We start from the raw sequence: 13,422 nt of genomic DNA on the forward strand, positions 1-13,422 counted from the left end.
TACTATATGAAGCATATCATTATCACTCACACACTCACACACACACACACACACACACACACACACACACACACACACACACACTGAAGGAGCTGCAGGTGGTGTTTCTGGCTTGCATTTCCACCACTACAGGTAGGCTGCACATATTCATTTTGACACATACATTTAAGAGTCACAGCTATAATAAAGGTATAATTATAGCCCGGTTAGAGTAATGAACCTGAAGGACATTAATCTATTTTTTTTAGCCAGATACGATCTGAAGCAAAGGTGAGAGAGTAGAATAAGGATTCTTCTACAAAAATGCATCCTCAGTGGCAAAAAACAACAAAAACACTGCAATTACACACATGCCATGTATCAGCCCAACAGCGCTTCCAAGTCTTAATGATGCCAGCAAAGCATACAACAGACCAACTTTAAGATCAAACTTTATTTGCATGTCAACATGTGATTTACGGATTCCTTTAATGTCCTTCAATGCATCCTTGATGAGATGGCTCTTCCCTCCAGCCCTGTCTGTGCACCTTGAATAAAGTACTATCACCGCCCCAGCACGGTCCCCTCTGCACTAGGCAAAAATATTTTCTTTCTTTTCAATACTGAGGTAAAAGCAGCTACAGCTGAATAGAAGGCTGCTCTTTTCAGTCTTTCCAGCCATCACCAGTGATGACGCTGTCTGTCTGCACACCTACCGATGTACTTATATTAGCCTTTATAATAAGTACCGTAGAGTACTAGAGTCATTTATTATAAAAGTCTACAACATGATGTCTTCCTATCAGCTCTTAATGCATCCCTGAACACCTCAGCACTTCAGACGATCATATGAGGATCTATCCTCCATACTTCCTTTGTGCATTTACACCTGTATATGCTTATGTGTTTAAGTGTAATCTGACTACAATCCAGTCATGATGAACATTTGTTAATGCCAGCAGATGAAAGTCAAGACTCTGAAGGGCTGTGTGAGCTTCATCTTCAAAGAGATACTCCACCTCGGTATGCTTAGTGTCAGGTACTGACCTGGAGGAGGCCTCTTTCTAAACATCTCCACTCTGCCAGCGTCCTTCTGCTATGGCCCATGAGATTGTCTGGAGAGGGAAAACAGAAAAAGGGAGCATGAGAATATGAACAGAAGTGTCCACAGGATAGAAATTTCTTCTATCATGACGCCTTGTTACTCTACAGTTCTGGGGTTAATCCATCATGTATGAACTATACTGCTGACGGGAGTCTCTGTTAACAGTGACAAACAGGCAGATCTGTGTTATAAACACTCGTCTCCTCTGGGAAATGCCTGTGTCTTCGCTGCGATGCATTATTATAAACTATGACGCTGTCTTTCTCTGGCATTAACATGCGTCTTTGGTGATCTAATCACAACGGGACAAACTTTATAAGGAAAAGAACTTCTCTCCCTCATTTCCTCGCTGTTGTTGACTGCAGTTGATGTAGCTGTTGATGTCAGTGTTCGGGTTTAACAGCAGGTTTTGCTCTGTTGCAAAACAACCTCAAGTTGTTGTAAATTGTTGTTTATAACTATTAGATATCGGCAGTGTTGTAAAAAGTACCCAAAAGTCACACTTGAGTAAAAGTGAAGACATTGTGTTAAAATATTACTTTGGTAAAAGTGAAAGTCACCCACAGGAGTAGTACTTCAGTAAAAGTCTTTAAGTATTTGATATTTGATGTACATAAGTATCAAGAGTGATTTTCTGTAATTAAATGTACTTGAGGATCCAAACTATGAGCAAAAGTTAAATATACAGGTTTTTTTTGCTTTGTTGAATTCCTGTTTTATTTTGTAGTTGTATCCTCTTGTGTCTTGTTGTTACTTTCTCTCCTGAGTTCCCACTGTTCTGCTTCTCTCCTGTCTCCTCAGTTTATTGATTATTTGTCCGAGACAATGGTTAGCATTTTTCTGATTATCAAAATCAGTGCTTTTTAAAATCTGATTGCCACTAAAATAAACAAATTTAACAATGTGCTGCTTTGGCTTTGAAGCAGTTTGTAATCTGTAAAGTAACTAAAGCTATAAAATAAATGCAGTTGAATAAAAAGTACAATATTTGCCTCCAAATGTAGTGGAGTGGACGTAGAAAGAAGAAGAACATGGTAGTAAAGTACAAGTACCTCAAAATTGGAGTTTTAGTACAGTACTTCAAATGAATACAAGAAAACATGAAGTAGCATACCACTGACAATGACGTCTTTATATAGACTGACCCTCAACTGTGACTGACCTCCAGCATCCCTGAGGTGAAGGACGACGAGGACAGAAGTGTCCTTTTGTGAAGAGAGGAAGGAGTGAGAACCATATTCTTACGATGCACTCGATTTACTGTCATGTTTTGGGTTTTTTTTGTTTTAGAAAGTGAAAAACATTTATTTGCTTCACAGAGAGAGAGTAAAAATCAATCAGGCATTACAGCCGCTACACATCAGGACACACACACCAGACCATTTCTGGTCTGTTAGAGCCGTAATGAGGAAATGACATTCAGCAGAGAGCTGCATCTGTCTCCATGGCACACAGTATCAGGGGACCGGTGGCTCGGACAGATCCCCTGTCAGTCTCCTCCTACAGTGGATGAGAGTCAGTAATGGAGCGATGCTTTTCCTCTCTACACGTGTCTCCTCTATTTCCATTTGTGCTGAGCTGTTAACATTACACACCTCACTGCTTTCACTCCCTGTGTTTTATCTTGGCTAAGTAACGGTGCAGAATAGGGGAGAAAGATGAGGGATGAGGCTGCAGAGGCGAAGCGTAATACATCTTTGTCGTGCACACTAGAAGGCACAAACAGTATGGCAGGCAGCGAGCTTCCAATCAATACTCCTGAGAAAGAGCGGCTCTGCCTCTCTCCACGTGAGCTGGGCAGATCAGTTTTCAGCTACAGTTTCCAGCATCGTCTCTCGCCCTGTCATACACTCTTCCCTTTCATTGCATGGCCTCTGCTCACTTTCTACACAATCTAATAGAGATGGTGGTTTGAGAGCTGTTTGCCATGTTCTCTCACCTCTCTCCTCTCATCAGTCTTTCACCTGTCACCTCCCTCCTTCCCTCCATCTATCTCGGTCCATCTGTGGCCGGCGTCTTGTATAACCCTATAGACCTGCAGTGCCCTTGTGGAATTAAGCTGGCAGCCGAGGAAGCGAGAAACACCAGGGACATGCTGAATATCTGAGCACCTTATTTGGCGTCTGGGCAGAATACCTTTCATGTCTCGCGCTGGAGTCTGGCTGAAGTTGTAGAGGATCTGGAGCGGCAGAAATCCTTTATGAAATGTGCGGCTTTAAACTGACCAAACTCAATGCCTTACATTTTAAACATGGCAAAAAGCAATCATACATGCACTGTTTAATAAGCCGGTTTGCCTGCAATACTCCCTGGTGATACTTAAGGATAACTCTCAAACATTTTGTCAGTTGGTTTGTAATTTCTTTGATCTGAAGGCAGGCTGCACATATCTTGAGCAAAAAAAGAAAACAATCATAGGTAGAAAGGCTATATAACCCTCTCGGTGTGATGTACCTGATGTTTCATTTTGCTTTGTTTCTTTGTTTTGTTTCGCCACATATAGAGCAGGTAATAAAGTGGATTCAGGGTGAGCTCAAGGGGTTTTAAAGCATCCCATGTGACAGGCTAGGCTACTGCAACTGACAGTTATTTTCGATGTCGATAAATCTGCCTGTGAATTGATTAGTTGTTCGGTCTATAAAATGTCGCCCACAACCCAAAGACATTTGGTTTACTGCCATAAGGGAGTAAAGAAACCATCAAATATTAACGTTTAAGAAGCTGGAATCTGATCATTTTAACTTCTTTTTTCTTAAAAATTATTTAAGATTAATTGATGAATCGTTGCAGCTCTAATAGTTTTCCTGATATCTGCATGACATCCTGTTAACATAAACCCCAACATTAGACTACTGTTACATGAAGAAGCCAAGCAAATATTGATATTGTGTTATAATACACACATGATAATATCGTGTGAATAATCCAGCAGAGATGTTAGGTCTTTTGTTAATGAGTTCATCTAGTTGCCTTTTTCTAGTAAATGAGTGTGATTGTTCTTTTTGTCTGCTTTTTTTTTTTTTTTTACAGTTCTGGTTATAGACTCTCTCTCCATCTCCCTAAAGTAACAAAGTTACAGATGATTTTAATTACCCGCACTTATTTGACACCGTTAAACACTTGGCCTGCGTTGAGGGCAGGTTGCGTTGTTAATTAAGTTACAGGGTTTATAATCTCATGTGATTCTGTCACACAGATATTAATATAGCCACGTTTCTTGTGGTGTCTGCATGCTGTTACAATGAACTAGTGTACTGTAGGTCTTTAGAGTTACTTTCATAAGGAAGCAGAGAACAAGAGTAGACTACAACAACTCTAACAGAGTTATATCACCATGTTATTGACCTGCTCAGAAGGCAGGTTGTATATTTCTTAAAGGTGCACCACGTAATTTTGGGTAAGAAAGTTTAATCAGAAGAGAAAGATCCTCATTGACTCATTTTTTTATGCCTAGACAAACTAAATAAACAAACTCTTTGTTTTCATGATTGAATAAACTGAACAAACAAACTGACCTTAAAGGACAACACAGTTTCATACTGTTTACTTTGTTTATAGTTGGCGGACCCTGCCACCTTTCTAGCTCCAAACAGCTTGTTTATTCAGTTATGGAAAAAAAATCAATATTTCTGAGTTTGTATTATTACTCATTCATATCGTAAATATTAAAATTCTGAGTTTTAATTTCTTATCCAAAACAACATAGTGCCCCTTTAAGGAGAAATCAATTGATAGGTCTTTAATAAACAGTACATTTATAGTTAATTAAAGTTCAGCTAATGGTTATTTCACTGTTAACAAACATAGAAATGCTTTATTGGACGTTTAATATGCAGTTTATCGTTAAGTTGTAACAGATGTTTAAAATACTTTGTTGCAACTGATATAAAAGTGAAATAACCATTAACTTACATTTAATTAACTATGAATGTATTAGTTAATTAAAATGACCAACTTATAGATATGTGTGGAACTATAATCAACACAAGGTTATCATAATAATAATAATTTCCAGTGTCTTCCGTGCTCAACACAATATCTGCCTTCAAGTAACAGTGAGCAGTTGTTGTTGTTGTTGTTGTTGTTACTAAATACTGGTGTTTTTGTGGTGACTGAATGTCCTCCTATTATTGTAGGTCATTCACTTTCATAAGGAAGTAAACTGGAAACAACAGAAGACAAGAATAACTCTAACAAAGTCAAACCAGCTTGCTCAAATTGAATTACACACCATGAGCTCTGTCAGACATCCATTAGAGGAAATGCACTGGTGTCTGGAGTAGCTGCACAGTGTCGTGACTAACTTTCACTTTGACTTTGGAAAAATGTTTTGACTAACGCCAGACTACGGTAACTTCTGAAACTAGGAGCTGTGTCTGCTGTCTGAGCTGAGCACACAGAAGCTGAACACTGTAGAAACATCCACACTTTCAGCTGGTAAAGTCAGACTGCAGCGCAAACTGGCCACACATGAAGGGGGGCGGCCAAACAACAGCAGCCACAACAGCAAGCCTACCTTTTTTCAAAAGTCTTGTTAGATATATATCCGCCTATGTTCCTCCTGGAGACATCCTCGCTGCAACTCTCGCCGAGGTCATGATGAGGTTTCGGGCTTGAATGGGACGGACCGGCCCTTGATGAGGTGGGAGGGTGAAGCAGGAGCCCGGGATGAGCTGGAGGCACCGTGTCGAGGTGAGGGAGGGTTCGGCTTCGGCCAGGGTAGAAGAGAGGAGAGAGGAGGGAGGAGGGAGGAAGAGGAGGAGGAGCTGGGGCAGCACCTCCTTCACCTTCTCCACCTCCATCTGTACCTTCTGCACTCAGGACCTTAAAGGGGCACTATGTAGTTTTGGAGAAGAAATTCAAACTCACAGTTTTGATATTTACAATATTAATGAGGTAATAACACGAACTCGAAAATAAGGTCCAGAACACTGTTTGAAGCCAGAAAGGTGGCAGGGTCCGCCAAATATAAATGAAGAAAACAGTATGAAACTGTGTTGTCCTTTAAGGTCAGTTTGTTTATTCAGTCATGAAAACAAAGAGAGTTTGTAAAAAAAAATCAATGAAGATCTTTCTCAACTGATTAAAATATATTTTTCAAAACTACATAGTGCACCTTTAAAGCACGTGATTATCTGACATCTGACATCAGCGTTGATGTTTGGAAGAACAACTTTTAATACTTTAAATTAATTTATAATATTGTACTTTTTAATTTTAACACTTTACCTTTATTATCGACACATTCAATTTTCTGCTGCTTTAACACCCTGAACACACTCTACTGATCATTAACCATGTGCCTCTTCTTCTTCTGTGTCATACCGCCCTCTACTGCTCTGTCAGCATTTTCTGCTCCAACATCTGTTCACTGCTCAAGGTCGCAACATCTGCAGTATGTCCACCATAATGCCAAAAATACTTGTGACCTTCCTGTGGGAACCTACACTGCATCTGCGGATTCGACGGTATAAATGTATTTATTACTTTAAATATCATGTGCAATGTTACTTTTTCACTGTTCAATAGCACTTATGTTATATATTACCTTCTTCTACTTCTTAATATCATTATATATACTGCCTCTTCTCGTTTAGTTTTTATTGTAGTTTACTTATTTTCCTTAAATCACCTTTTTTAAAATTTTTATTGTTATTCTATTCAACATTAATAATCACCACGCATTTACACCATTTTTTGTTATTAGTCAATTGTGTTTTTGCATTTTGCTCCTATGTTGGTACATTTTTAAGCATTTTCTGGCACAAGAATTTCCATCGAGTTTAATAAAGTCCTATTTTATCTTATAATAATATTTCTAGTAGTGTTTTCAAATTCATGGTACACCAATAGATCTTTCATAAAGCATGTGAGGTTTTGATTGCTTTATAAATTAAACTGTAAAGAATTTATACCTCCACTCGACTACATTTTGACTCCACAGCATTTATTCGCTCGTTACTAGTTACTTTGCAGTGTTTTACAGGTCTTTTGGAGTACTACAGCATATGTGAAAAAACTGTAAAGCTTGGCTGTGGCTCCAGAGGAAGCTGCATGTAATCTGATAAATTACTTACCATGATGTCACACAGTGGCTAATTTGCATTGTGGGTAATGTAGGCACCAGTTTTTGAAAAGGAAGAAGAATGCATGTAAGAAAAAAGGAGATATCTCTGGTTCTGCAGTATTTATTTTTAATCTTTTTTTTAAGCTGTCCATAATGAGTCAAACAGTTGCGCTTTAAGGATAAACAAGACCGGTCCAGTCTTAAAGGTACTTGTTTAGGACACAACCAGTGTGTCAACTAAAGCTGACAACAGCCCATGATTGTCAGTGTACCAGTTGTTCTCTGTTGGCCTAAGTTAGTTTTTCTTTTTCTTTATGGGTTTTTGTTTAGATCAAGAAGGACATAAATTGTATTATTATGTCAAAACAATATATATGGCATAAACCAAGAACATAGAGGGAGATGATGACACATCCAAACTGTATGGCCAGGAAAAAAGCCAAATCTATCATGTTGAATTGTGGGCTAACCATAGCTGACAAAGCACAGGAATAGTACAGACGAGTAGCACTTTTGTTAAAAAAAATCTATGCTCTAAGAAATAATACTTTGATTAAAAAGACCAACGAGATTGCTTTCTTGTCCTTTCTGTCTCACTTGTCCTGTTATTGATTGTGAATCGATGTCATGTGCAGTTTGTGACACTGTCAATGTCACAGACCACCAATTGAAAACAGTCTTGACCTTTGTGAACACATCATTACTCTGTAATCAACCTATTTCACAATCTTCTCTTGAGTGCATCCTAGAAGGACTGAAGCAATCTAAAACACTGATGAAATGAGTCAGGTAATCATAATGTGGACCTCCAGAGGTTGGAGAACTGTATGTTCTGAATTGAGTCCCTGAAGTGACCCTCTTCTCCACGCATACAGTAAAGTAAACCTCCCGACAGGCTTTTAACAACAAAGACATGCATCTAACTACCTGGCAGAAACAATGAAATGGTTTCCTGCTCTTTCAGCTATGTGTGAAAAATACAAAATATACTGCAAAGTGGTGTACTCAAACATTTCTGTAAGGATTTCAAAACAGATATAAATGAAACACAACATTTACACAACTTTTACCATAAAGATACTAACCTCTAACCCCAAGTTTTACTTATCACTGTAATTAAGAGAGATATTGATGTTATATTTTTCAGAGCAAAGTTTTATTAAATCAGCTTAACATGTCCTCAATAGTCATCAAGGCATTTCATAAACAGTAAATACAACTCGGTAATATAATCTACCGAGAATAAATCAATATTCTGGAAAATACAGACATCAATGTAAACAGCATTAACACTCAATCAATATCTCTTTCAGCTGCCTCCACCTCTACTGGCTGTGAGTAGAAGCTCAGTTCATAGTTTAGAGTGTATTAAAAAGAAATCCCTGTTGTGATGTGTGCATGTCTGAATAGTGGCTAAACTCACATATTCACGTCTGCTCTCTCAAAAACAATTTAAAAGCACATTACTGTCTTTAAACAGGGAGGTTAAAAGCAGCTTTGTCGTGCGGGACATATGTTATAACAGTAACACTTAGAAATGTGAAGACTTTAACTCCACATCTTTCTCCCATGTGGAGCTGGGCTGCTTTATTGTCTCACTAATGGAGGAGAGAGTTGAGAGGTTTTCAGGTTGGTCCGGGTCAGGCAGCTGCCATTCGATGAAAATCAAATACATGAAAGTGCCTGTTACAGCTCCTATAGGTGGAGCCACCAGGGGTACCCAGAACCAGTAGTTGTAACACCTGGAGAGCAGATTAACAACAGACAAGAGTTTGTTTCTAGGAACAAAAACACAAAAGGGATGATAATGTTGCTCTCTGTCTTAACAAGTTAATCACAGCACTTTTATAAGGCCACATTATGTCAGGGCTGTATGTTTGACAGCATGTTATGGAGTTTTTCTGCCTCCTAGTGGTCAAGAATCAATTAATTCAGCTGTAATCAATTAGATTAGATTCCACTGAATAGCCATAGGGTTATAAGATCATATCAGGTAATGGGTCACACTGGGTCATACTCAGATGTTCTGTAACAAGCTGACACTTCATGTTCCTTTGATTTGCAGAAAACAGCTCTAACCTCTGATAACCTCTGACATATATGATGTTCAGAGAAACCAAAGGTCACAGACCTGTAACAGAGGAAGACAATGTCCCTCTTCACATGTCATTATAAGAGTTTGAATGAGTTTGTAGCTTCATCAGAGACTCTTTAAAATGTTTCATAAGAGATATCTGTCCTTACCTTATCTGCCTTGAAATGTGTTTTTTTAGTGCTGCGTGTCTTTACTGTGATAGATAATGTATATGTAGCTAAAGATAAGATACTCACGTGAAGACCTCTGTGCCCCAGCCTGCAGTCAGGGTAAAGAGGCGCGGCCCCAGGTCCCTCGCAGGATTGATTGCGGCACCGCAGTTACCAGACATTGACATGGAGATCCCCAGGACGATCACTGCCACTATCGCAGGGATCAGCTCTGTGGGAGCCGGGGTATTCCTCTTTTCACCCAAACACAGGATGCACAACATCAGCATGCCAGTGCCCACGACCTGATGGAAGTAGAAATGCAGCAATTATAAGTTCACTGAAGAAACAGCTGTTAAAGTACTAATTCAATTAAAATAAATCCTCCCACTGACCTGGTCAAGGAAACTTCTGCCCAAAGTCATGTACTGTGAGGGATACGTGGCAAATATAGACGCCGTCTCATTTGGGCCATATACAGTCAAATCTCCTCCACTGAAGTCCATTATAGCATCTGAGACAGAAACAGAGGTCATGTAGGAAAACTACTGTACAAACAGATTCACATACACAGAAAAAGTATTTTCCTCAGATAATCCAAAATATCTAAGGTGTTCCACTACTAGCTACTCTGAAGAGATTGGTGTTTGGTGTATTGACACAGGGGCCCAGGTGTCAGAGCATCTGTTGCTAACATTTCTTTGCAAAAGTAAATTTAAGACTACAAAAATACACAAAATGACAACAGAGACAAAAACAAAAAATACCAAAAAGAAGACAAACGACTACAAAAATACACTTTCAATCTGGCTGTGCTCATATAAAGGAGGGGCGGGGGGGTCTTTAATATGTCTGTACCCAGGGTGTACTTGCCAACCCTTCCCATTTTCTTAGGATACTCCCGATTTATGACTAATTTTCACACTTCACACATACTCAAAGAAATTTCAGACGTCCGAGAAAGAAGAATTGCTACTTCTTACAGAAAGTTTTAAAGGAAAGGGGAATGAATTTTATAAAATCTGCCACTCTGCTGTTCGCATCGACATCAATCATCAGCGAGGGGCTGAAAAACACAGGGCAGTGCACAGACTCTCTAGGGGACAGGGGAAAAAAACTGAATGAATTAATGAAACTGCTGAAAATAAGTTTATGCCAGAGACTCGTGAGTTCACGCCAGAGGGGTCAGTTATTCTGCACAAAAATGGTGTTACATTGTTCTTGTTATTTTGTTGTTTTTCTTATTTTGTATTTCGTTCCTTAAAAGTCACCAGAAGGCAAAAAAGTCTCTGAAACTCAAATTTTCCGGGTGGAAGGACCCCCGAATTTTAGAGGTCTCAAGGTTGGCAAGTAGGACCCAGGAGCCCGTTATTTTTGAAGCCCTAAATTTTGTCTTCTCCCTGTGCTGCAACTATAAAAATACAGCTGGAGAGCAAGACACATCTAAAAACAAGAGGCGCTTCACCACAACTATAAAATAGTCAATCACCAATAGATAAGCATAATAAATCTCACATGGTACTATGAATTAGACCAGTGTTGATAAACTGGGTCAGGTCAGTGAGCTAACAAGAAACAGACCAAGGTATTCAAATCTTTTCTTTGAGCTATCACCCATCTGTGTGTCACTGATGAAGTGTTTGAGGTGCATGAAAGACTAACCATAGTAGACCAGGTAGACGAGCGCTGATGCCACGTACGCCCCCAGCAGCTGGGAGAGGCAGTAGGGCACCAGCCTTCCCCATCGCACCTGTCCCAGCACACAGAAACTCAGACTCACCGCCGGGTTCAGATGAGCACCTACAGAGAAAAACAGGAGATGGAGGCAGAGGAAGACAGGAAGGAAGAAGATAGAAGTGAATTATAGTGAGAGGGAGACTAGAAGGTAATGAAATCTCAGATTATTTGTAGCCATATAGTGTGCCAACTAAGAGTAATTGTATTCTGCTGGATATCAGTCAGTGAAGACCTTGAGAAGCTGGACAAGGCCTCTTTGCAGAGAGCGCCAGACATTAGTGTAATAAATCTGGAGTGCTCGGTAATGCAGTAATGGAAAAGTCATAACTCAGAGTGTGAGGCAGCAAAGTGAATCCTGACATTGTGTATTTTACTGTATGTTAATCTCTCAAGGATGTCAGTGAAGACAGTGAGTTAAAAGATCACAAGAAAAGTTCATGTCCATTATTTTACCTGTGATGCCCTTGGTGAGATACATAGCTGACATCACGCCCACAGAGAAGGCCATGTTTACTGACAGGAACTGGCCCTTTGTCTCTCTGCTCGTCTTCACCTGCGCCGCAGCGGAGCAGCCAAAGAGCTTCACACGGCAGATAAAGGGAGCAGAGTGAGCGAGAGAAAAAAATATTCAGGGGAACAAGAAACGAGCCCTCCATGGAAGAAAATACTGACATCCAAGCTCGCTTCAAACAGATACTTGCATGAATGCATGCACACTAACGGCTCTCTTGTGATTGATTAATTACATATAGGTCAAACAAACTTATCAGAGATGAATTTGAGGTTGTGAAAATTTAATTAATTCATTAACCTGTAAACTTTGACCTTGTAATGGAACGTCGTATCTAAATGACCATATAGCATCCCCTCACAGATGAGAGGGAACACACACACATGCAGTATGCAGGATTTTTCTGATGAAATCTTAATGGTCAATGAATCACTAATAGATATTGTTTTATTATCTGTTTATAGGTCACCCTGACCTGCAATAAACCCTAAAATGAGTTGTGTAAAATGGTTAACGTTAATGCCAAATGTTTAATGGCCCTTGAAACTTTTGCAACAGTAGTCAGGTAAAATGATGACACGTGAAAGGTCAGGATTATCATGTCAGCTCAACTTGGATCATGTTAATCTATCCATGTATTTAAAATATCATAAAATGTTGTTAGTCCATTAATATTTGTATAAATATGACTACATAAATATTGTAAACTAACTAATTCAAGAAATCTTCACCACTTTAACTGAATAATATTGGAAGCATTAAAATCCAAATATCACCTTGGTTCTGGACAGTGATTTGATGATTTTTGAAAAGCTGTCTCTATGTGACTTCAGTCTAAAACTGCACAAGGGGTTCAAGTGCCACATGTAAAATGAATATTATTCAATAAAAAGAGCCCAAAACACATATACAATCTTTGCAAATTAGTTTGATTTCTGGAAAAATAAAGCACTACATTGCAAACTTCAGAGCAGCTTTCACACTGTAATATTACCAGTGAGTTTTTTTTTTTAATTAATAAAAGAAACCTTCAACTTAAGGACGCACTAAAATGCCCCATGTACTCAAAACTAAGAAAAAAACTTTTTTAAAAAATAAGATAAAAATAAATAAAATGATTTTTTAAAATTACTTAAGCTAAATAGTTATGGGACAAAAAAAATTTCTTGAGAAAATGATGGAATTTTTTTCTTTTTTGGAAGGGATTTACAGAAACTCCAAATAAACTGAAAACAGCACGGATCTTGTTTGTACCCTCGAAACCAAAAAGCCAACTCAACGAGCGTCACCTACCAGCAGGACAAAAGTTCCCAAAAACTCAGCCATGCACTCTCGCACCAGAGCGTTCCTCACTCTCAGAGCTCGTAGCTTCATCATCGCTGATGTTAGATCGCTCTTCTCATCTCACACTGAACTCTGTCTCTGTTGTAGACCAGCTGTGTGTCCAGGAGCTGATGTGGTGGTGTTAATGAAGGAGGTGATGACAAACCACTTCTCAGAACTTCCACCTGAGCGTCCGAGGACCTGTGCACTGTATCCCTCCTTCTCTTCCTTCTCTTTCTCCACAGCTGCTCAAACACTATTACTCATTTATTGGGTTGTCACACCTCCAGAAGCTGCTCATATTAACAGAGGCCATAAAGAACAATGTGATTACATGTTGACTGAACAGAGCGAGGGCAATAAAACGCAGAGGCAGAATCATATATAATCAATCACAGATGTTAATGACAAATTGGCATCTATACTTATGTTTTTTATTCTTTAAGTCATCTGTGT

At 39.1% G+C, this 13,422-nt stretch overlaps 2 protein-coding genes across 2 annotated transcripts in view; both read right to left on the reverse strand.

The window, feature by feature from the left end:
• The window catches only part of atp8b2 (ATPase phospholipid transporting 8B2), a 29,809-nt gene extending 24,147 nt beyond the window's left edge, over positions 1-5,662 (reverse strand). The window contains exons 1-2 of the mRNA XM_073485932.1: positions 5,601-5,662; positions 1,027-1,094 (exon numbers count right to left, since the gene is read on the reverse strand). Of these exons, the coding sequence (XP_073342033.1) occupies positions 1,027-1,051 (25 nt within the window). The 5' untranslated portion in view covers positions 1,052-1,094; positions 5,601-5,662. The remainder of the gene's footprint in view (positions 1-1,026; positions 1,095-5,600) is intronic.
• A 3,020-nt stretch (positions 5,663-8,682) lies between these two features.
• aqp10a (aquaporin 10a) lies at positions 8,683-13,020 on the reverse strand. The gene is made up of 6 exons (XM_073485599.1): positions 12,937-13,020; positions 11,586-11,712; positions 11,058-11,195; positions 9,791-9,909; positions 9,483-9,700; positions 8,683-8,893 (listed from the first exon to the last, which is right to left on the reverse strand). The coding sequence occupies exons 1-6, from the start codon at positions 13,018-13,020 to the stop codon at positions 8,683-8,685; spliced, it is 897 nt and encodes a 298-aa protein (XP_073341700.1).
• Positions 13,021-13,422: the final 402 nt, after the last annotated feature.

This window comes from Pagrus major, chromosome 17 (genome assembly GCF_040436345.1).
Source record: "Pagrus major chromosome 17, Pma_NU_1.0".
Lineage (NCBI taxonomy): Eukaryota > Metazoa > Chordata > Actinopteri > Spariformes > Sparidae > Pagrus > Pagrus major.

What these genes read in the sequence shown, in the direction of transcription:
- aqp10a (XM_073485599.1), bottom strand. Translation starts at nt 13,020, where the DNA reads ATGATGAAGCTACGAGCTCTGAGAGTGAGGAACGCTCTGGTGCGAGAG. An exon ending in TGGGAACTTTTGTCCTGCTG is followed by an intron (nt 11,713 to 12,936) that starts GTAGGTGACGCT and finishes TGCCGTGTGAAG; the next exon opens with CTCTTTGGCTGCTCCGCTGC. An exon ending in TGGGGCACAGAGGTCTTCAC is followed by an intron (nt 8,894 to 9,482) that starts GTGAGTATCTTA and finishes TCTGCTCTCCAG; the next exon opens with GTGTTACAACTACTGGTTCT.